The sequence below is a fragment of the Eschscholzia californica genome, unplaced genomic scaffold (genome assembly GCF_041429995.1).
Source record: "Eschscholzia californica isolate CP2 unplaced genomic scaffold, dmEscCali1.0.p SCAF_5, whole genome shotgun sequence".
NCBI classification, from domain to species: Eukaryota; Viridiplantae; Streptophyta; class Magnoliopsida; order Ranunculales; family Papaveraceae; genus Eschscholzia; species Eschscholzia californica.
Window position 1 is genome coordinate 44,858,065 of NW_028238472.1, and position 27,452 is coordinate 44,885,516.

At 37.2% G+C, this 27,452-nt stretch overlaps 3 protein-coding genes and 1 pseudogene across 6 annotated transcripts; 3 read left to right on the forward strand and 1 right to left on the reverse strand.

Moving 5' to 3' along the window:
* Nucleotides 1–1,379: 1,379 nt before the first annotated feature.
* On the forward strand, nucleotides 1,380–3,527 carry LOC147539612 (BURP domain protein RD22-like). Its single transcript, XM_086639807.1, has 3 exons — nucleotides 1,380–1,941; nucleotides 2,062–2,167; nucleotides 2,257–3,527. Exons 1-3 carry the CDS (start codon nucleotides 1,903–1,905, stop codon nucleotides 3,312–3,314), a joined length of 1,203 nt encoding a protein of 400 aa, XP_086495933.1. The 5' UTR covers nucleotides 1,380–1,902; the 3' UTR covers nucleotides 3,315–3,527.
* On the reverse strand, nucleotides 3,517–19,857 carry LOC147539613 (MUS308 and mammalian DNA polymerase-like protein). 4 transcript variants are annotated; one of them, XR_015225040.1, is made up of 28 exons: nucleotides 19,548–19,826; nucleotides 18,860–19,281; nucleotides 18,551–18,688; nucleotides 18,442–18,467; nucleotides 17,365–18,363; nucleotides 16,827–16,891; nucleotides 15,220–15,325; nucleotides 14,927–15,127; nucleotides 13,385–13,585; nucleotides 12,620–12,781; nucleotides 12,257–12,496; nucleotides 11,926–12,138; nucleotides 11,376–11,726; nucleotides 11,135–11,287; nucleotides 10,295–10,510; nucleotides 9,846–10,064; nucleotides 9,589–9,706; nucleotides 7,651–8,861; nucleotides 7,279–7,476; nucleotides 6,896–7,155; nucleotides 6,522–6,711; nucleotides 6,318–6,428; nucleotides 5,880–6,232; nucleotides 5,486–5,594; nucleotides 5,271–5,411; nucleotides 4,812–4,908; nucleotides 4,562–4,723; nucleotides 3,517–4,112 (listed from the first exon to the last, which is right to left on the reverse strand). XR_015225040.1 is itself a non-coding variant. In XM_086639805.1 (26 exons), the coding sequence occupies exons 1-26, from the start codon at nucleotides 19,581–19,583 to the stop codon at nucleotides 4,635–4,637; spliced, it is 6,708 nt and encodes a 2,235-aa protein (XP_086495931.1). In that variant the 5' UTR covers nucleotides 19,584–19,857; the 3' UTR covers nucleotides 3,517–4,634. The 4 variants fall into 4 exon arrangements, 1 of the variants encoding a protein (XP_086495931.1); XR_015225039.1 differs by having other exon boundaries at nucleotides 18,442–18,688; nucleotides 19,548–19,857; XR_015225038.1 differs by having other exon boundaries at nucleotides 4,376–4,723; nucleotides 18,442–18,688; nucleotides 19,548–19,857.
* Nucleotides 19,858–22,073: 2,216 nt separating this feature from the next.
* On the forward strand, nucleotides 22,074–23,124 carry LOC147539614 (E3 ubiquitin-protein ligase RSL1-like). The gene is made up of 2 exons (XM_086643139.1): nucleotides 22,074–22,957; nucleotides 23,055–23,124. Exons 1-2 carry the CDS (start codon nucleotides 22,074–22,076, stop codon nucleotides 23,122–23,124), a joined length of 954 nt encoding a protein of 317 aa, XP_086499265.1.
* A 3,022-nt stretch (nucleotides 23,125–26,146) lies between these two features.
* LOC147539615 (E3 ubiquitin-protein ligase RSL1-like) lies at nucleotides 26,147–26,917 on the forward strand (annotated as a pseudogene).
* The last annotated feature ends 535 nt before the right edge of the window (nucleotides 26,918–27,452 follow it).

The window sequence follows — 27,452 nt, forward strand, 5'->3', positions numbered from 1 at the left end:
ATTCCAAAAAAAGAAATTCAGAACTAACTTGGGGGGCCAAAATAGAATTAATTTTAAAAAATGTTAAAAACATTAAAATCACCTCATGTCTAGTGGTGGCCAACGGGTCGTGTCGTGTTGTGCCCAGACCACAAAGTCTGGGCAACGGCCCAGCCGTTACCGTGGCGGTTCTGGCTGGATCGTGGCTAATGGGCCAGTTGTTGCCAAATATAACAAAAGGAAGAATTAAATAATTTTCAACTCAAACGTTGTGATCTTTGTTTAAACTTTAAAATCTATGTTTATTTTTTACTTTATAATTTTATTAATTAATAACTACTTTCAACAAAATAACAATAATATTTTGTAAATTAAGTATCTGTTTCTAACGGTTAGCGTGGCGTGGCGGGTTAGGAACACCACGGTGACGGGTCGTATTTCCGTTCCTAACGTGTCGTGGTTGACGGATTTGGGAGCTTAAAATCCCAGACTCGCCACAGCCCACTTGGCACGCGACGGGTCGGCACGGCACGCGACGTTCCTTGTCGTGTTGCCTTATACTACTCATGTCTCCCCTGGCCCCAAGTTAGTTCTAAAAAATTAAAATTTTTTAGAGAATTAATCCATATTTAAATAGAGAGAAAAAGATGATAGAGAAATCAGAAGGATAATCATGGCAATAAAAAAGTTAACTGTTAAAGGTAACTGACGGGTTTAACAAAAGGAAGTCAATTTCGAATTTACGAAAAATAGACGGCCAAAAAGGAAGCTAGCCACAAACTAGGGGGCAAAAAGAAATAACACTTAAAAATAATCAAAAAGATTTAGTTAGGAATGAGCCCTAAGTATTAGCTGAGCTCACTTTTTGACCCCAAAACCCAAAAATTGGTCTAGTAATAACGTGTTGCATGTCACCTACCAAAAAGAAAGACTTCTACCAAGTCGAAAAAATACTATAACCAACATGTAATAGAAAGTATTTTGAGATATACCTCCACATAGAACGAAGTAATTTTTATTTTTTTTGTTGAGAACGAACTAATAATTTAGAAGCACAAAATATTAGGTTCAAATTTTAGTATCCAATACTTTTTTTTTTGTGAAGTCTTTAGTATCCAATAGTATCCAATACTTGACCTCTTACAATAGAAGTCTTGAGGTTCCTAACTCACCTCTGAGTAACTTGTATGCTTAAATGGTACATCCTCAACATATTCTCATTATTTTTATCCAGCATTTTTCGTTAACATCCATTGCTACAAGTAACTTGAAGCACATTCTCTAAGTAAAAGATGTAAATGGTGTTGCAATCGGTAGAACAATCACCTCTTTGAATCATTATGGTTTCACAAAATAGTATTTTTATATATGTAGTCAAAATGATGTCACATAAGTCTCTTGAGTAAGATTCTAAATTGAACTCCAAAGGAAAGAAGGATTTCAGAAGAGTTCTTTTTTTTTTATGATGGATTGACAGCGAAAATATTTGAAATCACAACTTATGCTAAGGTCACAATAAAATCATGAGTTACCAGTGAAAACAAAACTAAGTGTGAAACCACACACATTTCATATTTTCCCCATACTTCATTCATCACTCACCCATTTCTTCATAACTAGAATTTCTACCTATTTTTTCTGTCTAAACAGATCTTCCACCTCTACACCTGTCTAGTCGGTTATCAGTCTAATTGGCATTGAATGTTTAAAAGGCAGGGACAGTTGTGATATTAATCATGGAAGATGAGAGATAGAGATGGAGATACCCTTAACTAAGTACTACTATATTTGAACTTCTATGAATCTTAACTCCCTTATAAATATATCACCTAACTCTCACTCTACTCTTCATCAAAACAACTTACCAAGAACCAATCTTTCTACTTGAACTAGTTCTATCATAAGATTCAACGTTTTCTAAAAATGAAGTTGCATCTGCTGCCCATTTTCACTTCTCTCTTGGTGAGCTTTTTATTTGATTGAACAGAATATTGTATTTGTTTAGTGGGTTTTACAGATTATGGGTTGTTTCTAGAGATAGAGAGAGAAATTAACAAGTTACATTGTTTTATGTTGTTGCAGCTTGGAGTGGTAGCAACTCATGCTACTCTTCCTTCTGAAGTTTACTGGAAAACTGTTCTGCCAAACGCTCCTATACCAAAAGCAATTCAAGATCTTCTAAGACCTGGTTCTTTTCAAACTCTATAATGTTTAAGTTTAGTGGATATTTTTTTCAAGACCCATGATTCATGATTAAATTTTTATTGGAATTTGCAGATTTCGCAGAAGAGAAGAACACTTATGTTGGTGTGGGGAAAGGAGGAGTGAATGTGAACACAAACAAGCCAGGAGGGAAAAGCACTTCAGTTGGTGTAGGGAAAGGTGGAGTTGTTGTCAATAATCAGAAACCCGGAGGAAAGGGTACATCAGTTAATGTCGGAAAGGGTGGCGTACATGTCAACACCGGAAAACCGGGTGGAGCTGGCGGCACCTCCGTGAATGTAGGACATAAAGGTGGTGTTGGAGTAAGCACTGGAAAACCAGGAAGAAGAACAAATGTGAGTGTAGGTAAAGGTGGAGTAATTGTTAACTCTGGTCATAAAGGAAAAGTGGTTATAGTTCATCCTGGTCCATTTTTATACAAATATGCAGCATCTGAAAACCAACTTAAAGATGACCAAACTTCTGCTCTTTTCTTCCTAGAGAAAGATTTACATACTGGAACTAAAATGAACTTGCATTTCATTAAAACTAGTAGTGGGGCTAACTTCTTACCTAACAAACTCGCGAAGGCGATGCCATTCTCGTCGGCCAAGTTGCCTGATATCTTCAACCGATTTTCTGTCGACCCAAAATCAGACGAAGCTGAAGCAATCAAGCAAACAATCAAAGAGTGTGAAGAACCAAGTTTAAATAATGAAGATACATACTGTGCAACTTCATTAGAATCAATGGTTCAATTTAGTACTTCAAAGCTAGGAACAAATGTTAATGCATTAGCAACTGAGATCAACAAGGAAGAACCAGAGAAGCAACAATATGTTATCAGTTCAGAAGTGAGAAAGATAGGTAGTGATAATTCAGTAGTCTGCCATAGCCAGACCTATTTCTATGCAGTTTTCTACTGTCATGCAACAAAAAACACAAGAGCATATGTCGTACCAATGGTCGGGACCGACGGAACGAAAGTGAAGGCTGTAGCCGTGTGTCACACCGATACCTCGTCCTGGAACCCGGAGCACTTGGCCTTCAAAGTTCTTAAGGTTAAGCCTGGGAGCGTTCCTGTCTGCCACTTCCTTCCTGAAGATCACATTGTCTGGACTACTAAAAACTAAGAAACGATATAATTGAGTTTTAAATAGTAGTTACTTGTTTTAGTTTTAAGATCGATAATAGCTATAGTACATATGGGTACTTCAGACTTTATTATATAGTTGGTCATGCATATATGATATATATAAACATATATATATATAGAGAGAATAAAAAGAAAATAATTGCAAGTGAGTATGTTTGCCTATATAATGCAATGATTCCTTTTTGACTAATTATTCAGTTTTTATTGAATCAATTCCTTTACTACATTGAACTATTGAATGTAATCGACAAACACTGATCAAAATCGTATCTGAAATGCTATTATATCTTGAAACGTACATGTGAAAGAAAGAACAAAAGAAAACGGATAAAGATTTGTGGGTTACATGTGTATCATCTACAGCTTCTAAATGACCACCCGAATATGAGATGCCATTCTGATGTGTAAGCTCAACTTCAAGCAGATCACCTGACATCAAGAGAGAAGAAATACCTCACTATACAGTTCTTTAAGCTTCTTTTCACTATTCTAATCAGAATGAGGCCAGATGAATCGTATAGATCACTTCTAAGTCATCGGCAAAAGAACCTGAACCTTTGTCATCCGACTTTCTTAAATTGTTTACCAAACTTTCGTCTTCCACTTTGATGATGCCCAGAATACAAATGAATTGAAATACCTCTGAAGAATCTTAACTTCTTCCAGTTTCCCCATTTACGAACACCAGGATTCTCAAAAATCTACCACCTGGCCATGCTGTTATCTTTCGTATGCAGGTACTCATGTCTTTGCTAGTTGCAAGTCCTTCATATTTCTGATCTCAGATGAAGCCAATCAATTTTTTCAAATATCAAAAGGAAAAAACAGTCAGAATTTTCCTGGCATCAGTATGCACAGCCAGTTAAGATCCAGATTTCCACTTAAGTTGTTTGATTTGGATATCTATTTTATTAATTTTTCACCTTTTGGACACCCTTATTTGCATAAACTGCCACACAATCAACGACTTGACGGTTTCACAACTATAGATATGTATTTAATCTTGAACTATAGATATGTAATTACTCTTGAGCTAACCTTATGTACCCTTAGACGTCTCAAGGAATGAGTTTCTGAAGGTAGTTGGAGAGAAAATGTCATCGGAGACCTTCAGCAAAGGCATTAATATTTAAGACTACTTCGTGAAAAGGTTTTTTCATTCTGAGTCACTTCTCCCTGTACATATTTAAGACCTTCAGCTAAGGCATTTAGAACTCAAATTACCAGGTCTTATAAGCTTCACATCAATCACCGCTCATCGCACATGTCAGTAAACTCGGCACAAAATTATAATCATCTAGGAATGGTCGGTTGCTTCTTTAATCTGCAGAAATGGTTCCAATGAGCCCCATGTTCTTCCAACTTTTAGTTTTGCATTTAGAGGAACTGAAACAAGGAGAAGAAGATGCAGGTGAAAATTTGTTACAGAATCAATCAAAGATGGAAGACTGTATTCCTGGCAAGTGTTATATACCTCGTAGAGTCACAGCACTTTCCATGCTCTTTTGTAGCAACAATCCCGCTTCTCGTAGAACAGAAGGATCTACTTCCAATACAAGTTCATCATGCACCTGCACAACAATTACCAATAAACAGGCACGCGGTCAGATCCCTGGTCTCGTCCACTGCTTGGGAGCTTACGGTTTCATGTTCTATTTCACTCCCCAGAAATAGGATTGACTACGGATTCGAGCCATAGCACATGGTTCCATAAAATTCGTAAGATTTCCCCGATCTAAATCGAGCAGTACTCGGGGAAATTCTCAAATTGCGTATCCATATAGAACTAGCAGAATAACTACACCTACTTTAGAAGTAACAAACAAAGAAAGATCAAACACTGCATCTCCTTTACGTAATAGCTGTAGGAAGATAATTTTTGGTTGATAATGATATTAGAAAATCAAAGCAGAAAATATTGAATGTCTTTAACCTGTAGAACAATCCGACAGTGCCCTCTAAGCATGGGAAACTCTGCTGCAAACTTCGAAGCTGAATCAGGTACGTGTCCCTCAGCAGTAATCACTGAGTGAATGTTTATCATTGCAATCTTGATTATGTCAGCAGCAGAACCCTGGAAAAGCAGAAATTAGTATCTGTAAAGCTTCAACTGACCACATTGAGAAAAAAAATAGAAAAGAAGAAAACCTGACAAATGGAATTCACAGCTTGTCTCTGGGCTTTCCCTTTTTCTTCGCTGTTTCCCAATTTTATTTTTGATAAGAAACGCTTTCTCCCCTTTAGAGTAGTGATATATCTGCATTTCAGGGTATAAAGATTAAAAATAATTTGTACTTGCAGAAAAAGATACCTACAGGTGCTGAAGGAGGCTAAAAGCATTGAACTAGAAACTGGTTTAGCCGTTTAGGACTAAAAAGGAATAGTCTTTCCTAAAGAAAGACCAGCTGAATGGTATTAACAATATTCTGTGATCATTTTGGATCAAATGACTTAGCTACAATCTGCATTTTTTGACCACTGTGACTAATGAAGCAATGCATATAATATTGTCAGCTCCAGAAAATGAATATCATGGTCTCACCCCTTCTGCCGACAAGATTCAACAGCTTCTTGAAGCCATGAAGCAACACCAGGAAAGGAACTCTTGAAGCTTTGAATTTTCTCTGCAGCTTCGTCTTTAGTGCAGTCCAGTTGTTCTGCAAGTGTCTTAGGGCCCATTCCGTAAAGGATACCATAGATCAACCTTTTTGTCTGATCTCGGTCTTGGGAGCTAATTGTAGATTCGAGCTTCCCGGACCACCTTGAAGCTATCATTGTGAAGACATCGCCATTTGGGTTGCTAAGGAATTCAATTAATGAAGAGTCTTTGGAGAAATGAGCCATTAATCGCAATTCTATTTGAGAATAATCTGCTGTCAACAATAACCAGTTGTCCTGACAAAAGAATTTCCAGGAGTTAGCGATGCCAGCCAGTCACAATATAACTCATTTTGATGTTTAAGTGAAAGAATTGAATTACCTGGGTAGGCATGAAATAGTCGCGGGCGTTGATTACGTAAAGATTAGCATCTAAATCACTTATGTTTTCATCTTCATGACTGGATTTGAATTCAACCTCGTGTTGAACACACTGTAAAACAATAAACTATTATATTGTAACAGATATATACATATACATTTTCACATAAATCTACAACTACACAGAGAACAACGAAATGAAAACCTGAAGATTAGGCTCCTCTATCGAAAGACGCCCTGTTGCTGTTGATGTCTGGAGCCAATGGCCATGCAACGTGTACTTTTGGGACCTCATAGATAACTTCGCAAGTGTGCAAATTGATCCCAACGTACTGTTTAAGAGCTTTGCAAGAGATCTGTGCTCTTTAATCACTGAAACAATAGGATGTTGATGCCTGAAATGATAACAGTGTCTATATAAGATGGTAATCTGATAAATATTTAACGAAGACAATTGAAATAACATTGTTTAGAGAAACCCATGTAATTAACATTTATTAACAAATTAGGAGCCATATACTAAGGAAGCAAAATGTTGAAATGGTGAGAAAGAAGAAAACATCGAACGTTTTAGCACACCTTAATAGATCCAAGGAATGCTTATTAGTGCTTGGATGCTGTTTTCCTTTAGTTTGACCCTCGGGTAACGGTAACTTTAAGTGGTCATACAGTATGTTTGCAATATCAGCAGATGTATATAGTGAAAAGGACTTGCCAGCAAGCCTATAAGCTTCATTCTGAAGCTCCTTTAACTTTTTTCCTAATATTTGCCTAGCTCGAAGACATCCTTCCATGTCAACTCCTATACCCCAAAGTTCCATATCTGCAAGAATATTGACCTAAAAATACAAGTATAAGCTTTAACGAACACCAAAAATACCAAGCATGCAATCAATGGCACAAGAGATATTAGACAACAATGACAAGAGTACACTAGGATATGAATTATGAAGAAAATTTACCAATGGGTTTTCAATGCCGGTAAGTGCTTCAACTAGTTTTTCTGAAACAGCTAATTTCCATAGGACCATACTCAGCGCTCGGATTTGTGCGACACGCCGGCAGCAGCCGTTATGAGCAGCTCGTCGCATTTGATTCTTCCACCTACCAGCACGGTTAGCAGCAGCTGCAGCCTCAGAGGATAACCTCTTCTTAAATTCCTGAATCATTAAAACTTCAATGAGCAGTTTGAATAATGGTACATATCTAAGAATCCCAATAACAATCACTGCTTTATGTTCGATAAATATTTTATTCTCGTAAATAGGATGAAAGAAAGGTAAATTATGTTAATCCAGAAATGTAGATTTAGTATTTTTATGCACATAAACTACCTTCTCGAGATTTGGGTTTGAACTCCTTTCCTCATCGGGCCAAAGTGTCCACACTACAATACACATGTCGATTAAATCTTGTACATAAACCGGGGGCAGCAAAAAGAACGAATTATCAACCAATTGAATGTCCATATCCTTCTGGGAAATGCTCAGTTTACCAAATCGATGAATGCAAATGCCAGGATATTTTAGCACCTGAATCTGAACTTTCAAGTTCCAGCCTATCTTTCTAATGTTGCTCCTTGCCATGATCTTGACTATTCTATTCCATCTTTGTTTAGCTATCCCCCATTGATCATTTGGAGATAGAACACCACCACTCATGTTAGCAAATTCACTCCTAGAACTCTCTTCAGGTGTCATGTTGTAATTAGAGCTGCCATAACAAGTTAGATCCTTCGACAGATTTATATAGTACACGGAAGAATTTTCCCAACAGATGGACAATCCATGAATTTCAAATGGGACAACAGAGTTAAGTTCTGATCGTTTAGTAAAGTGAACATCAAAATAGAACTCTTTGATTGTATCCCAAAGATCTAAGAATGAGTCAAATCCACCAGACACCTTACTTGCGTTGATAGGACCCTTCTCACAAAGGTTCTGACTACCCCCTCTGCTACTATCTTCTCTCTGTTCATAATCAGAAGCACCACGAATGATCCTATTATTCGCGGAAGGATCTGTAAATTGTGTAGAGAGAGGCAGCCCTGATTTCCCTGAATGAGCATTACCTGATCTTATTCCTACCTCATTTCCAGGAAGTGATGGTGATACTTTAAGTGGGACTACAAGGTTGCTCGAACTGGGTATAGACTGAAATGTGGCATTTGAGTTCATCTCTTCTGAAGTGCCTAAGACAACATCTGGTTTCTTTCTTGACTTCTCTCCTTCAATTTGTAGCAAAGTGGTATCACAAACTTCATGGGTTTCTTCTTCAGCTAGTTTGTTTGTGAAATTCTTCTTCGGCTCTTTATTAACAGGGCTACCATTACTGCCGTCACCAGATGAGGCCATTGCAACTTCTTCGCTAATGGAATTCCCAGCAGCACTCGGTAACAATGGTTGAGAAAACTGAGGAACAACGAGTCCGAGTGATTTAAAAGCAGTGAAAGCAGCTAGCCTTGCCTCTTCAGCTTTGTCAAGGACAATTTTGCGCGCGCCATTTTTAATCTTCTTAGCTACTCCCAATTGCATACGTTTTTGTGCTGTATGTGACAGTCAACAGGCAATCAAACTCCCAAAATCAATAAACATCGCTGCCAGGGGAGCAATGAACAAAGTTATAGAAACATAATTTGTAAAACGGTTTGAAGGATAAAATAAAGAGCAAGTAGAACCATGCTTTTATCTGGCGTCCGGGACACCAAGATAAAGGCATCAATGGTTTGTGACCATTTACCGACTGCATGAAATAGGATTTATGCCAATTGAAGTGTCAGAACTCAGGAGCTGGAAAAGCTTCTGCTTTTTCTAGAGCAGAGGAAAAAAAAACAGGACTGCAACTGGCATTAGGAGTTAGAAACTTAGAATACATAAGTTATGCCAAAAGGGCTAAAACAAAATGCTATTATACCAACTCAAGTTTGGTCCCACAAAACCCTGCATTCCTCTTTCTAATTTTCTTTTAGGACCAATTCTAATTTTCATTCATACGGAAAGGAGGCGTCCAAAAGACAAAGAGCAATCTACTGGCAACAAATACAATTGGACGTTTTTCAACCCAAAAAGGTCAAGTTGAATCACATTAAAGGGTTCACCTATGGAGTTAGGATTCCACGGGAAACTATAGCATTAGGAACATGGTATTGGCCAGTTACTCAAAACATGTCATCTGCAGTTGGAAATTTTCAATATCTGACATCATACATTATACCCAGCTAGTCACAGACAAAATAAATGGGAGACACTAAACCTATTTTTAAGAATATTCACCTTGTGCAGTCCATGATGAAAATTCAAAAAGAGCTTTCGCAATCTCAGGAATGGATGCCTCAGCAATGGCTTGAGGAGTTCGGAGCCCAGCTTTGTAAAGTGCTCTAGCCCGAGAACCCTGAAATACAAGAATTATCCCTAACATGATTACTCTCATATAAGTACTAGACAACAACATAAGATATTTATGTGTTCCTTATCGCTATGCCAATATAGCTAGAAGCACGTTCTCAGGGAAAGTGGAACAGTACACTTACCTTAACATGAGGGATATTAGTTAATTCTACAATCTCTGCTCGAACTCCGAATGAAACCCGATTCTGGAACTTTGCAACCAAACCTTCAAGATCATGCCAACCGAGTCTCTCGCAAAACAAAGAAACCATTGAAGCAAACCTTCCAGCGTTCTCTTGTAAGGCCTGAACCATGCCTCTAGCTACTTTATAAGCTTCGCAAACTTCACTTACAGGTACCTCCTGTATTTGAGAAGAAAAAATTAGATCGTCATACGGACAGAAAAACAACCCCAAGAAAAACACAATTCCGTCCAACCTAAGTGAATTCCGCCAAGCAATTATAGCGGCTACTTTTGTAAATAAAGAAAGGCAGAAGTTCTTGTAAGTAGGGTTGTTTACTGCGTGTATGATTATGAAGAAGGGAAAAGAGGAACAGCAAATGTTTCTTTCTCGCATAATAAGAGAAGCACCTGAACAAGTCGGGACAAAATTAGTGCCACATAAAAGCGTCTACAGACACGAAGGGTTTGCTCATCTGAAAGTATATTGTTGCTGTTGACAACAGTTCGATCTTGAGATTTTCCCTGCATGCCTTTCTTATTATCTCTTGATTTAAATGAGACGGGTCCACCGTGAGCCATTCGCATCAGAAAAGGTTCTTCCACTCCAACTCGATTGCCAACCCTCTGCACCAATAGAAAAAAGATGTTGGTGATCAACAATAACACAAAACGCCTCACAAAATTGATCAATTGAAACTATATGACAGTACCTAACGCGTTAGAATCACCAGCTAATTTTAACAACTGCATTAACAAGTTTGATTTTAATAAAGAGAGAGGATATTTTTCAAATTTGAATGAAACCTACTACTGTAAATTGTATCAATTTTGTTGTACATATAATTTAGATGGCTAATGAGGTCTTAATAAATTTGTTGATAGTAACAGTAAGACTAAACGCTTGAAACTATTAACTTTTGCTACAGTAATAGTGAAGACAAGAAGAGGAGAACAACAAGTTACAAAATGCATTAGCTGAAAGTCTCGGGATTTTCTTTCACCAATAATTTTTTAGAGACATATGCAGATAGTATATAGTTTAAAAGCACTATCAGACTAACTCTGTGATAATAAATAGGAGAAATTATCTATATGTTGGATCAGAGGACTAAAGAAGTGTGTATTGCACTGTTACAGATAATAGGAATTAGGAAGTATATGTATCCATATTAAAGGAAGTTTACTGCTAAAGCTATATGTATACGTAAGTTTGACTTGTTTGTAATATCCAACCATTTGTTGACTTACCTGCTCAAGAGCTGGCAGCTGCATGAACCTCTCATAGAACAACTCCCAGTCTGGCTCAACATCAACGTTAATGGGCGTGACCAGGTAAACTAAATGCAAGTCTGATGCAAGCACAAATCCTTCTCTTGCTCTTGAAAGATCATCCAAAACAACCTATAAGAGCATAAATTGATAAATATACACCTGCCAATTGAATATAGTAATGATGAGCTATGCCCATAACCTCATAGTGAATCCTTACAAGTGATTCTTCAGGGCTAAGAGAACTTCCAAAAGATGCGCGTCCAAGAGGGGTGGTGTTGTACAACTTGGTTTCTTCATTCCATTCAAGAAACTTCATTTGGCATAGCCACCGAAGAGAATCCTGAGCTGATTTCACAACATCTTGAAATGGCCTGGTTGAATTAAGAAGAGTGCACCTAACATATCGATTAATGTCCTGAGCAGTTTGAACAATTCCACCAGAAACAACCTCCAAAATTGCATGAGTCATTCCATTTTTATCCTCGGAGAGACATGAATGCAATGGGGAGCAACTATTGTTAAGGATAGATGCAACCCTTTTAACCTCATCTGGTTTGCAAAGTAGAACCTACAAAAGGTGCAGCAAGAAAATAAAATGATTAACCAACTACAAATGATAACACCCAAGGGAGCTTCAAAGGAAATTCAAAAGAACAGTTAATAAGAAAGAAAAAGGGACTATTAAAAAACAAAACGTTGTATCTCCCTAAGAGAGAAATATAACTACTAAAGAACAAGTAAAACATGCACTAAGTCTGAAAACATACACTTTCTCCTTTCGTGTCAATTCCAGTACGACCAGCACGACCAGACATCTGTTTGTATCGTGTCCCATCAATAAAGTCACGACCAATCCTTGGTTGGCGAAATATAACTCTTCTAGCAGGTAGGTTAACCCCAGCAGCTAAAGTAGATGTGGCAGTTAAGACACGTATTAAGCCCTTACGGTAGCAGGTTTCAACAATCTCTCTTTCCTCAACCTGTTCCAATATTAGAAAACTTAATCACACCTTATCAAGAAAAAACAAGAACAGTAACAATTTATATAATGAACACAAGTAATAGGTTAACATGAAGATTTAGCTGAGAGAAGTCTACCGTGAGGCCAGCATGATGATAGGCAACTCCAGAAGGCAGAGTTTCTTCTAACACAGGATCTAGTCCAACAGGACACCTTCTTAAGGCATCAATAGCGGAAGAAATATCACTGAATTCACTAAGATCGTCGTGTGTATTAACGTCAATCTGCGTCAGGAATTTAGCAACATGCCTTGCAGTTGATTCACATCCTTTACGACTTGAGCAAAATATAAGCACTGAATGAGCTTCTTGAACCACCTTCACCAATAATTGTTTCACTAGTCAAAATTGTGTCACAAGGCCCACAATATAGTGCAGGAGATTCTACTCCCACAGCTTTACTGGGAAACTCCTAAAATATGTAGACTGAAGCATACAGACCTCATTGCATAGCTCGACCATGTGATCTGGGTCTTTACCACCAAGATCAGCAGCTTTCCGAATTGTGCGAACAAGGTTCATCTTTTTGTCATAAATAGAATTCCCAACTTTAATGAATTCTTCTAGTGGAACCGGGCGGAATTCCGTCTGAAACAGTGCTGCCTGCAGACGGAGTTAGTAAAACAAATTGGTGAACTAAAATCAAATATATGTGAAGCAGGCCAACCAACAAGAGTGGCATATTTCCACAAGTTGGCGCCAATTACCTACCCCCGTACATAGATTTTAATGATCAAATATGGTACAGATAATGAAACTCAGACAACTGATCAAATTACCAATAGATAAGTTATTAGCTATTTTAAAGAAAAGAGGAAGCAAACTTGAAGTCCTACCTTGAGAAAGTACCTTTTGGCAGCTCCATTATCATTTAATATTCACTAGTGAAGATTAGAGTAAGTAAATGTGTGAAATCGTGGAAGCTTAGCAAGGCGAGAAGGAAGTCAATGTGCAAAATCCAATTCTTTCAAACTTGAAGCTAACAAGCCATACTTCTAGTTGGCATGGTCTCACTTATCCAACAATCAGTAAACCAGGAAGACTCGATAGTGAATACTACTGTAGTTACAGGGGGAATGATACTGTAACTAGAAATGTCTTGCATTCTCAAAAAAACACAGTTCTGCTTCCCCTAGATATACTAAGGATAGGTCGTGGCTATTAGTAAAAGCGCAAAGATGACAAAAAATTTTGAACTTCACTTACTTGAAGCCAATCAGCTACAGCTCCTACATTTGGCATGGTGGCGCTCATTCCAACAATTTGCAGACCATGGACAGGATCAGCTTTGCCACTACTTGAACCAGAGCTTTCTCCACTAGATGATCCTACATTTCCTTCACCTACTGCATACCGAAGCTTAGTCAACATAAGTTCCAAGAGATACCCCCGATGCTGATCACCAACCTATGAAATCAGATTGTGATAAGAATGTAGTTTTGTAAACAAAATAGGATGTGGCAAGTGGCAAGTGGCACCATTCAGAAATATATAATAGTTTAAGAACAAAGTCTGTCTAAATTGAGCCTTCCGCATATTAGATAGCAACAAAAAGAAAAAAGATAGTGCAACAAAAGAAAATTGTAAAAGAAATTAAAATATAAAATACAAGTAAATAAAACTTATGGGGGCTCACGTGCCATAACTATTTGACGTTGCCCTGAGGCTGCTTCGTGTCAACCAGACAAGACTAACTTCCTACAAGATTACCCTGTTTTTGAAGATCCAGTGCCTTAGAGACTGTCGTGAATGTACATATTATAAAAGCCCAGTTCTGGATTTATTATTTTATGTCGATCAACTTAACCTTAATTGCATATTTTCTTTTTGCTTATTTAGTACAATCTAGTGGATGGTTCTTGGTTATAGAATTAGTACATTCAAAGCTTCCACGTGCATTACAGTGCTATTCAATATATCCCAGTCTAATACATAACTATATATCATATACTAAAATCATTTCACATTTCAGTCTACCAAAATATTGAAGTTGTATTGATATCCCCCATCTTAAAACCTCAATAGTGACAGACAGAACCACAAATTTAACAGCACTGCTGAGCCTTGAACATAAATTACTTAATTACCTAAACTTATAATACTGTGCCACGATATTCATTGTTCAGCGACTTTTTAATAAACGTGTTTAAGGAGTTATGCTGTTGTATCACTTCATCAGTATTTAAGAAATAGTATGCCATCTACATGGATGGTGTTGCTGCATTAGGAGCTGGTATATTGTCTTTGTATAAATAAATTTTATGTTCTCATTATTACAATCCATTTTGAAATTAAACAAAAATTAATAGTGGATTTTTTGACATCAACCTACACAAGGAAACAGCAAAAATGTTCATGTTGACAAAAATGAAAAAGTAAGAGAGCACAAAAATATTTCCTTTCAACGGAACTTTTTCAGAAGAGGGAAAAGGCTACAGATGCTAAAAAGAGATTAACTCAATATTTTCATGTTACAACCAGAGAAACTCCCACAGAAACACAAGATGCCATGTCTTTCCTCATAGGTATAATGATTTTCCCAAGTATCAGATCACACCAAAAATATGGATGAAGAAAGCAGTTAGAAACAAAATAGTTCCTAAAAGTTGGACAATAATGGTTGCACAATATAACAGGTAGCAGATGAATACTTGAATGTGTTTGCTCTTTTCCTTGACAACCATTCATACAAACTGAAGAAGAACACAGTTGAAAGAGTTAGAGGGAATTAGAAAAGAATCAGGTTACCATATGCAGTTCATCTATCACAATAATTCCAACTTCAGAAAGGCGTCCTTCTTCCAACAATCTGTTGATTAAAAAATTTGCTTTCTCTATTGTGCATACAGCTACAGAAGTATCTTTGGGCAGGGTTGCACCTCCTTGATTACCATAAAAACTACGGACATGCTTACCAAGAGGCTCCAGAAGAACCTCCAAATGTTCTGCCTGCACAGATAAGATTTAGCTTCAGAAAAAAAAAAAAAAAAAAAAAAGTAGCAGATGCAAAAACTTCATTTTATTCTAGACATGTATAGTACCTTTTCTACACAAATCGATACATAAGGAAGGACAAGAATTGCAATCTTTCCAATTGTCATGACCCGCCGTAACATTAAGATTTCAGCGACGAAACTCTTTCCTGCACTGTGATCCAACCAGAAAACTTATACATTACATAAATGGCCAAAATATTGAAATTGCAAAATAAACTACAAGTTTCTCGTTGTTGATAATTTCTCCATTTTGTTATGCATAGATAATTAAAATGGGTATCAGGTATGATATGGACATTATCAAATATGATGCTCTAAAAGAATGTGTTGGTACTTGGTAGTCACTTGGCACTGCATACTTCAAGTTCCAAACCTTCTTGTAACTTCATAAGTATTTAGGGAGAAGGAAAAGAAAGGATCTATTGTTATCTTGGGCTTCCAGCCTTTCTCACATAATGCCTTTCCAGTTAGCGATAATGAAGTTTGATGTTTGGTCATTCAAAAAAGTATATGTGTTATCCCTTAAAATATCATTTATCAGTTGAGCTGATTGACTAATTTATTATGTATAAGTTTACAACAAATAGCGATATTCTACAATGTATTAGTGGAAGCAAGGAATGAAATGTCGGTTTCGATGGAAATTTCGGTCGGTCCAAAAGTGGACACGTTTCGTGGAAACGTTTCGCTCTGTGTGGAAATTTTACAAATTTCCGGAATGATAAAACAGTTTTAAAACAATTAAGTTCAGTACTAATCTACAATAAAACAATTAGTTTAGGGGGTAAATTGAGTTATTTAACTCTATTAGTACTAAAACAGTTAAGTTAGGTGCTTATCTGCAATTAAACAGTTAGTTTAGGGGGTACATTGAATTATTTTTCAGAGGTAAACCTAAAACAGTTAGCTTAGGATCCAATCTGCTATAATAGTAATAGTTAGGGGGCTAACAAAAAATAAAACATAACATACTTGTTTTGTAGTAAAAATTGTTTTCCCCTTAAATACAACCCTTAATCCCTATTTCTAAGACTTCTCAGTCGGTTTCGACTGTTCCCTCTTCCTCTCTCTTTAGATTTTCTTTCAAATCCCAAACTAAATTCCTAAAATCGAAATCTAAAGTTAAAGATCACCTAAAGAAGAGAAGAATCTCTTGAAGAACAAAATATTTGAGAAGTAGTCAAGAAAGATGAAACAAATTAACAGATAGGTAAAAGATAAACGACTAAGGTATTATATGAGTTTCTGATTTTAGAATCTTTCGAAACCCTAAACCTAAATCTCAGTTTCGAAATTTCGTATCAGATTTCGGTGGAAATTTCGTTTCGATGATGTGAATTTAGGACATGTTTCGGTCATTTCGACCGAAATATGTCGACATTTTATTCCTTGAGTGGAAGACATTTTATAACTCGATCTGTCTATATAATATGGGCACCCCATCTACCCCTCATCGCCCAGCCTTGCCCCATCCCCACCAAATTTAGATTCTTCTACCTCCCTTGGTTTTAACCTCTGACAACATAGAGTAATATCGCCATGTTAAAGAGATTAAATCACCAATTCAACGAACTCAATGACCAGGTACAGCACGATTGCATTGCATGTACCATTCTGTACAGTATGGAATTTTTTGCTCTTTATAATGTTACCTTGTAGAAGCACAATAGACAAGATTCCTTTTCTGCAAAACGCCGTCAACCTTAAGGCACTCAACCTAGATGACAGACAACATGAGTTATTTTTGCATCTTCAAAACAAAATATATGCCTAACACATAAATAGATGCATAGATGCAGTTATAACTAAAACTGAATTCAGAAACGAACAGGTTTGACACAGATTATTTCTTATGAGCTATAACAGTAGCCAAAACTGAAATCAAGTTACGATATTGGCTAATGTTGAAGGCATCCACATGGTGAGTTGCGGAGCAGATCAATGAAAAGCAAGAGTACCTAACTGAAGAAAATGATAATGAAGCAAATAATAAGGGGATTCAGTAGAAAATGATGACGTGAACTACAGAACTACATTGTATAAGTAGAACCGTAAGACGCTAAATAAGCAACAGAAGCTGCTTAAACTATAGTAAAGCAAGATACTTCTTTAGCTTTAATTTATTTTATTAGTTTTGGTCTAAAAGGATAAGCAAGACTGCTCCAGTCTTCCCCAAAGTTTGACATTTACCTGCCATGGATACAGTTTTGAAATGCCTTTTTTCCTGTATATGCTGCACAGTTCGGAAGGAAGCCAACTGCTAAGCTCCAAATGGTCTTTTGTGGGCATATGACTTGATGGAGTACCGGATTCGGAGTATTTATTCACTGCAATAGAGGGACTCCTAATATCTTCAACCAGTTGACTAGATTTGTCACCTCTATTTTCTTGAGTCTGCAAACCCTCTTTCCTATCGGCTGCAACTGAGGCAAAATCCATCTGTAGAGCCTGCTGTTTTACTCGACCATCAGAAGTTGGAAAACCAAGATTCTTATTTAAGGACATAAGAATGGAAGATTCAATTTTCCCCTCTGAGGGATTCCGTTTTTCTGTCTGAATTTTACTGCAACGAGTTAGAGTATGAGTAGTCTGCAAGCCATCACAGTCAACAGAGACAGTAGAAGACTGTCCACCACTTTCAATATTGGTATCTTTTGTATTATCAATGTAAAATTGATGAGAAGAATTCGGTTCCAGATTCTTTTCCTCTTGAGAGAAGTCAAAATGCCTAATGGGCATCGGGGATGCCTCTTTATCTGAAACAGGTACAGAGTTCTCATTACACTTTTTGCTATGCAACCCGAGAGAAGTCCTTGATTCTAAATTCTTGACTATATTCTCAACTTCAGTAAATCCTTCCTTCAATAGATATTCACTCTTCCCAATCCTCAAATTCGATGAGTTTTTATGCTCAGACAGACCCTTCAAAACTTTAAGCTTTTGGGCAGCTTCCACAGAAAACTTATCAATTGGGAGAAACATACCATCAGCAAGTTGGATTGCTTCATTCCAGAATGCTTCTCCAGGAGAAAAGATAGAGCTTCCCTGAATCGACTTAGGTGTGTCAAGTGACTTATTTCTTAACACATCAGGTGTGCAGCATTCAATCATACCTAAGCTTGGTTTGGTGAACTGGTCGCATTTTCTCAAGTTTGCAAAAGGCTCAACTGGATTATTACCACTTGCTCCCTAAATGACATGAAAACAGATTAGTTCGTACTAATATCAAATCAAGAAAGTCGAAAATTGGTTTCTTTGAACACTTACATCAAGCTCCTCTGAATGACCAAAAACTGCTTCTCCAGTTTTGGTACTAATCCTGGACTTCACATTCTCACGATAGTTCCCGATTGGAGAAGCAATTTCACATTCTAACTGAGATTGATCCTGGTTGGCGATACATTGTTTCTTCTTGCCTTTCTTATCCTCCACATCTATGAATGATGGGCTGCCACTCCTTTTTTGCACGTTCAACTTCGACCCAGATGAAGGTTTTATGTTTGATGAAAGATCGCTGCCAAGCAAGACCGAAGATTCAGGTGCAATAGAGTTTATAGGGATAAAAAGTATCTGTAGATTCCTTTAACATGTGACAATCCTAACCCACTACGCCAAAACATCAATAAAAGAGCAAAAAAGGGGAGTTAGTGTAATTCAAAACAAAATCCTGTAAAAGCATGTATACCTGCAATATAATGGTAGAAAGTGAGCTGCAAATTGCTTGAGTTCAGAGTTCTCCACAACAGGTGCAGTGCAAACCACATCCCTGGCAGAAGCTCGGTTTGCAATTTCTCCCACTCCAAAAGGCCCACCTAACTTTCCTTCTAACCCTTCAACACTTTGAAATTGTTGCTGAGTTAACAATTTGTCACTTTTATTTTCTCTTTTAGAAGATGAATTGATGTCTAGAACCAAGTTTCTCTTGATTCTTTCTTGCCTCAACGAAACACCAGAATCCCTAAAACCCTCATCTTGAGATTTCACCAAGTAATTTTCTAATGAACCTTTGGCACCAGGTGATCCACCAACTGCAACTGTTGCATCTTTTTCCCTTTTCTCAGACTTCAATCCAGGCGATACCGGTTTCCTTTTCCTGGAAGAATAAAACTGTATACACACGCAATTACCCAGTCAAAATGAGGAATCAACAACTATTTCGCCCTACTTAAACCTATAACTGAAATGGTGAAATTAAGAAAAGATCAATTCTTTTTAGTTAATCAGCACATCTATGAAGTACCCAAAAGATGATTTTTTTTTTCAAAATTCGTAAGACTGTAGGAAGAAAAAAAGTGTGAACAAAAGAAGGGGCAAGTGATGAAATTGGGATCTAGGGTTTGCAGAGAAACAAAAGGAGATTGTAATAAGTAGACCTGATCGATTCGCATCCGAGGAGAATCAGACGCCATGATTGGGAAGGAGATGTGGATTGAACAGTCTATCAATCTCTGTTGTTACTGTTGCTCGAGGAGCATAATTTGAATGTTGAAGAAGAACCAAAAAAAAAAGACCGCCAAAATCGAAACCCAAAATTCAGTTTTTGAGTTTTTGCTTTTTGATAAAAAAAGTTGGATGGGTAATGGGTTTACCATAAACGGAAATGTTATGGTATTGTGGCAAGTTCCAAACGAATAAGGGTCCGTTTGATGCACAGGAAAATTGGGTTGGAAAATTGATTTTCGTAAAAAAATTCTCTTTCAGCCCTTTAGTTTAGTTGTAAATTAGTCAGAGCAAACCTGATGTGATGGGACTGAACTCCCCATTTTAGGGGCCTAAATTTTTCTATTCCATTGTCGAGCTCCCAATCTAATTTTTTTTAAATATTGGCTCGAGATTGTTGCAATTAAAATTCATCAAAGTTAATACATAATTAGAACACCTAATAAAATTTTAAGAAAATATATTACTATAAGAAAAATAATGTTTATTAGTTGTTGAATTCGCACGCACAATATTCTTGCACTAATCTCTTATGAAGAGCAAGTTGCATTGGAGTCAAGTTCGGCTTCACCTCCAAAATAAAATTTTAAAAGTTGATAATGATTTAGTCTAAACAATGAAATATTAAAAGTAATTATCCGATCATCATTGTTTTTTATGCTTTTTGAATTTCCTTGCAACGTGGTCATATAACCATAAAATTTTGAGCATTGCTTGTTAATCTCGCTCCAAAGACATTTTAAACCCTTTGCAACACATGATTTGTACGCTCCTTGAAGTGTTGGGAAACTTTGCTCCAAAAAGTACCATCTTCTTTATCATTTCCGACAAGATAACTAGACCAAATTCGGAAGGAACCCCTAAAAAGCCCAACTTATATCTTACTTTATAAAGGCACTCCTTAAATTCTAAACTAAACTTTGTTTTGTAAAGGCACCCATTTTTTCCTACTCCTTTTTTTTTTTGATGAGAGTCCTACTCCTTATTTAAACACTTAAAACATGATTTCATATGTTAAATTTTTTACTTTCTCTCCCAATTAAAAAAATGCATTCTCACATCCAATGTTTTCACACAAATGAAACGGTGCGTAAGAGTAATATTGAACAACCAAAATTAGACATGTTGTTGAAATAAATTTTACGTGTCTTATTGGAATTCGTGAATCAGAATCATCGAAAGTACGTACCACAACAAACTAAATAAGGTCTATGCTCAGAATCTTCCAAGCATTCAAGAATTTTGGGACGAGTGGTAAACATACACTTATTCGGTATGAGCATAACATACACAACTCGTAATTGTTTGCTCGGATAGTTGGACAAAACAAACAAACCTTTCAGATTTTTTTTCCAACAAAGAGTCCGTCAGTGACTGTTTTAATGGTCGGACGTCGATCAATCGGGCCCGGACACGATGTCTATACATAACAAAAATTAGTACTTTTCTAATTCGAATAAACAATTTAATAGTTTACCGAGTAAAACAACCTTACACTTTACAAATTCACAGAAGATTTAGAATTAACTAATTACATAATAAAAAAGATAAAAATAAAGATCATCACTTGGTTCATGTGTTTAACCCTTCTGTTGTCGTTTAGTTTCGTCGTTCAAAATGATGGTAATCTGCAAGGGCGGAGTCAGGGTTTGAAGTCAATATGTGTTATTTGAAAAAAAAAAGGCTGAAAACAAAATTTGTTCAAAAATAGGAGGCAAAGTTAAAGGGTCAAATATGAAACTGGGGCAAAGTTAAGGAGCAAATACAAAATTATAGAGAAAGAGGGTTCCAACACGAATTAACCAAGAACAACAAAAGTTGACATGGGGCATATCGTGGTGGAGCGTAGAGCTAGCTTAATGTAGTGGATTGTTTAAAGGCCTAATAATACTTTTCAGACCCCTGACTAGAACCAGGGATACCCGACGGTCGGGGCCACCCTAGGTAACCTGCCCCGTTTTTTTCGAAGTTGTAAAAATGTGCACCGTTATGTAGAAAAAGTTGATATCGTGATTTTTAAACATATAAATTTTCTTTTTCTTTCCTCTTTTAACGAGTAAGTGTTTGAATTTTTTTTTTTTGTACCGATTATGAAATGTATTATAGTTAAAAATGGAGGGAAGTTATATCTTTGCATGTGCTCTTGGATAGAACTTTAGAGCAGTGAAGGAAGATAAAGAGACAGAAGAAATGAGTTTTGAGAGTGAAGTGCACTTCCATTGTTTTATGTGCCAAACTTGTACTACTACTTCATAGTTCCCTGATAACAAAGAGTCAATTGATCCAGGCTGGTATATATTCCCCAAAACTTAAATCACATCAAACGACCATTGGGATTTCATTTAAGTAGCTTTTAAGGAGAAGAGTTTCCACCCCAATTCCCAACCAACAATTGGAGTATAAGATCTTCTCACTACAAGGAAGAGAATGTCAGACATCTCATTTAGAAGATAAAGATTATGGCAGAGAGTTCTAGTAACAGTCTTATACAAGTTTCGGTTGACGATTTCTACTTCGCATTGCTATCGAATGATGGCGATGAAGAAGAAGAAGAAGAAGTTATTAATGACAATGCTATGTGCCCAATATCAGATGAGAAATATGCTCAAAAACTTTCCTTTCAAGAGGCTATACTGTCTTCCATTCAATTCTCAACCAACTCTCACTCTCATCATCAAACTATAACTCAACTTGTTGGTTCTTCATCCTCACAAGCATCTTCATCTAAAGTAATAGACAATGACATCAGTAGGGAGAAAATGAAAGCAATTGTTGGAGAATCTTCTCAAACTATTTGTGGAATTTGTATGGAGGTGAAATCAAGTGAAGACCTGTTCATGAATAACATCGACAATTGTTCCCATACGTATTGCTCCGAATGCATAAGCCGACACATTGCTGCTAAGATACAAGAGAATATATTGATGGTTACATGTCCTGAATTGAATTGTAAAGCCACATTGGAACCTAATATCTGTAGAGCCATACTACCCCAACGAGTGTTCGATCGTTGGGAGGATGCCTTGTGTGAGTCCTTGGTTCTCGGGTCGAACAAGATTTACTGTCCGTACAAAGAATGTTCTGCTATGATTTTGGATGATGGGAATGAAGTGATTAGAGAGGCAGAGTGCCCACACTGCAGAAAATTGTTTTGTGCTCAGTGTAAAGTCCCATGGCATTCTGAAATGGGATGCGATGAGTTCAAAAGATACGGGAATGACGAAAGAAGTAGAGCGGACGATCTAAAGCTGATAAGTCTCGCTTCGAAGAACAAGTGGAGAAGATGTCAAAATTGCAGTTTCTATGTGGAAAAGAAGGAAGGATGCTTACATATAACTTGCAGGTTAGTTGTTGATCTTCGAATGAATCGGGTAATGCATGCTTAGAAAACCTGAATGATTGTTAGTATTTACTTGTATCTTGTTATGATTATATTGCAGGTGCGGGTTTCAATTTTGCTATGGATGTGGAAGCAGGTGGACTTTGAGTCATGCTTGCAATGGAATTTGAGAAACTAGTACTACTGTTACATCTTTGTTGAAAACCTAAATCAGTTCATTTTGGAGCACGGAGACCTTTTTTTTCGTTTGTCTTTCTAAGAAACGACTAGTTCTAGGATTAATTAGTGGGATTAATGTTACTAAAAGTTTGTGGGAGTTTTTGAAGGTTGATGGGAATGAATGATATATTATTAGATCAATCTATATACAGGAACCATGATCGCTCGAGAACCCATTTTTCATTTAATGGATATCCATCGTATGAACACTATCATTGCGTAACTAAACTTCATTTCAAAAAGCTCCTACCTATTAGTAAGAGCATTGGATTGCTTTAGTAGTTAGACAAGGAATTATGTTCTCTTATGGTTCTTCAAGTTGAATAATTCTAGCTCTATTGGCACACACCATTAGCTAATTCACAACAAGCTCTAGAATTAAAAGAAACACAACAACAGAGTAAGGATGCGTAAGTTCTCTGGCTTCAGCTAATCTAGCCCAGGTTGTCCAGAGTCCTCCAATCTAGTTGCTATCACCTGTTTATGATCTCCTAAACCATCATCCAACCTTTGATTGTGTGCCAATTCTAATGCAGTTACTACTGCTTGGCCTCCTTCTCCTTGATCGTGTGCCCGTTATTCTAGATTTTGCTGCCGTGAACTCAGATGGAGCATTGTGAGCTATAACACCATGCTAACATTATTAGACAAAGGAGACATAAACATTGATTTTGGCCGGCGACCTTCCGCTGGAGAAGAAAGTAAGAGGTGGAGATTTTGATTTGATATATTTAATAAGTCTAGGTTATTTCACAACCGTTGATCACGAGAAAGAGTGTTCACCGTCGGATTGGATGGGGGTATTTTCGTCACGAATCACGCGTGTGTTTCACACGCCCACCATTTAACGAGAAAATGACGGAAAAGCCAATTGGGGGTTAACGCCAGAACACTTTTGATTTTGGCTGTGAAGTCCTAATATCACTATATATAAACGGGGGTCAATGTCAAATTAAACCTTCTATCATTACTAGGTCTGCTATCTAGAAAAGATCATTCAAAGATGACTAATTGGGTTAACTCCATGTTGGCCCCAAATACTTGACCACCTTAACAAAATGCCCTATATGTTGACAAGCTTCTAAATGACCCTCTAAACTAAGATTCCATTTGTTAACTTTCACATTTTAGTGAGTATTTCTTTCTTCTTTTGCCCTTTCTGTTGAAGTAACTTCACTTCATATCCTTCCCTTCTTTACAACCAATATGGAAATGACTTCCCCACGAGAAAGGGTCGGTCGACCATTTTTTTATGAGTCGTATTTTTTTTTTTTTCTCCTCTCTCCACCCTAATTCCCTCTAGTTCAGACGGAGTCAAAGAAACCCTTTCCTTCAATGGATTTCAGTTAGAGGGGAACGAGGTTTCTCTTTCCTCTTTGTATGGGCTGGAAATGAGAGAGAGGGCAAAAGGAGGGAAAATAGTTAAATGTTAAACTTAACAGACAAAATTTTGGTTTTTGGCCAATTTGCACACGGGTCAAAATATAACGATGTAGCCCATTCACGTAAACCCAATGGCCCACATCCAGAGTAGCCTAGACGATTCCACCTAGACGGCAACCTTAAAGGATCCTTTGACCTTTTGACACAATTTAGGAGTTTCTACAATTTGATTTACTTGCTTTCCCAATTTTATTTGTTTTTTTTCTTAGGAATCAACTACGATCTACGTTAGTCGTTACAAAGCATAGATACATCATGAAGATGTGATAAGCACAGGGCCGGCCCTACCACTTATGGAGCCCAAAGCCATTTACAATTTTGGGGCCCTCAATGTCAGTTCAATTGTAAACAAGTATATGGACCAATCTAATAAATACACTTTTGTGCTAAATGTTGAAGAGAAGGGATAAAATGAACTTAAATACTTCATTAGGAGGCCCTATAAAATTGGAATCCCAAAGCCACCGCTCATCAACCGAAGTCTTTAATTATTTTCAAGTTCTTATTATTTTATATTCTTCTTGGTTATCTATCTTCTTAATTCCGTTGGGTCTACATTGGTGAGTTGGTCATTGCATGGAGCCCAAAATGGAATTAGATCTTGCATATTTAAGATGAGGGCAAAGAAGATTAGCAGCTATGGGTTCAAACAGAGGGATGAGAAGAATTTTCAGTTTTGAGAATGAAGTGCACTTTTTTTTTCCCATATACTCATTTTGTGGGGAGGTGAAAGGAAGGGAGGATTTGGTTGATCATCCACCTGCCTATTATTAAATGTTGAATTTGAAGTTTTCCTAAGAACAAGAGTCACTAATTTAATCCGGCTGGAATTCCCAAGACTCAATTAACACCAAATGAATATTGAAAGAGTAGCAAAGAATGACCATTGAGATTTCATTTATCTTTTAAGTAGAGCCTATCCTTATTCCCAAGTGAAGTCCAACAACAATAAGACCAAGTATTTGTTAGAACAAAGATTATTGTGATATCTTCAAAAGAAAAGAAAAAATTATGTCTGAAGATGATTACTCCTTTGGAGGTGATTCCTTGTACTCTGGAGATGATCAGTGTTCCTTATACGAAGTATACTCCCCAGATGAATGCTCAGTATACTCTGGAAATGAATGCTTTGGAGAAGAATACATTGCAGAACAAGAAGACACTGAAGAAGAAGAAGAAGACATCGAAGAAGAAGACATTGAAGAAGAAGAAGAAGAATTCTCCGGAGAAGAAAATGACCCTGGAGTAGAGTACTCCGAAGAAGAAGAATACGACGGAGAAGTATGCTTTCAAGAATGCTGCTATGCACCATACTACTCTGGAGAAGAAGAAGAAGAGTTTGCTTCTGATAGTAGTCTATTGGCAAACTCTGATACGAAAAATGTTGATCAAAAGTTATCGTTTGAAGATGCACGAGGCGTGTCTTCTCTTCTAGTTCCCACTAAATATCATTCTAATCATCATCAAACTCAAAGATCATCGTCGAAATCATCTGTAGTAGGAGGAAGTAGTTACACTAGTCATGAGAACATGGAAGCAATGGTAGGAGAATCTCTCTGTGGCATTTGTATGGAGGTGAAACCAAAGGAAGACATGTTCATGAATAACATTGACAGTTGCTCGCACACGTATTGCTCCGAATGCATAAGTAGACACATAGCTGCCAAGATACAAGAGAACATATTGATGGTCACATGCCCTGAATTGAATTGTAAAGCGACATTAGAACCCAATATATGTAGAGCTATACTACCCCAACGAGTGTTTGATCGTTGGCAGGATGCCTTGTGTGAGTCCTTGGTTCTCGGATCGAACAAGATTTATTGTCCGTACAAGGAATGTTCAGCTATTTTGATCAATGACGGGACAGACGTAATCAGCAGAATGCCCGCACTGCAGAAGATTGTTCTGTGCGCAGTGTAGAGTCCCATGGCATTCTGAAATGGGATGTGAAGATTTCCAATTACAAAGGGGGGATGATGTGGGAAATGATCTCAAGCTAACGAGTCTTGCTAAGAAGAATGGGTGGAGAAGATGCCCAAATTGCAAGTTCTATGTGGAGAAGAAGGATGGATGCATACATATAACTTGCAGGTTAATTACTTTTAGTTTTCCATCTTTGAATAAAATAGATAATGCATGCTTGTTTGACCTAAACAATCATACTCACTCAAATTTCTGTATCAGTAATCAGTTATTACTTAATTTGGTATTGTTTTATGTTGATCCAGGTGCTCGTTTGAATTTTGCTACCGATGTGGATGCGGGTGGAGTCCAACTCATGCTTGCGACGGACTCTGAGAGACGGACACCTGCTGCTAAATCTGTGTTAGATACCTAAGTCAGTTTAGTTTTGAAGCTTAAAGTCCTATCTTTCTTTTCTTTTTTGAATTGTTCAGCGTGCCTCGAACCCTTGATGGTGGAAGATTATACCTCTTACCACTCCAACCAAGGGTTGTTGGCTCCTATCTTTCTTTCGTTTTCCTAAGAAAAGACTAGTGTTGGGATCGATTAATCGGATTAATGTAAACTTGTTAACTTCTGTGGGAGTTTTAAGGTTAATGAGAATGAATCAATGATGCATCAATATGAAGACTTAAGAACCATCTTTCAAGTAAGGCATTTTGCTTTTTGTGACTTGCCCCAAATTTTCCTCGAACTTGCAATTCTTTGAATATGTCCTAAGGAAAGGAATTGGGGCTTCAAATGTAACTACAAAAAACATGCACATTTGGGACAGTTTTTAATGTCCCCAGTCCCCAGATAGACATAAACTGTCCCAAATATGCATTTAAGACGAAGTTATTTGGGACGGCTCTACACAATTTTACAATAA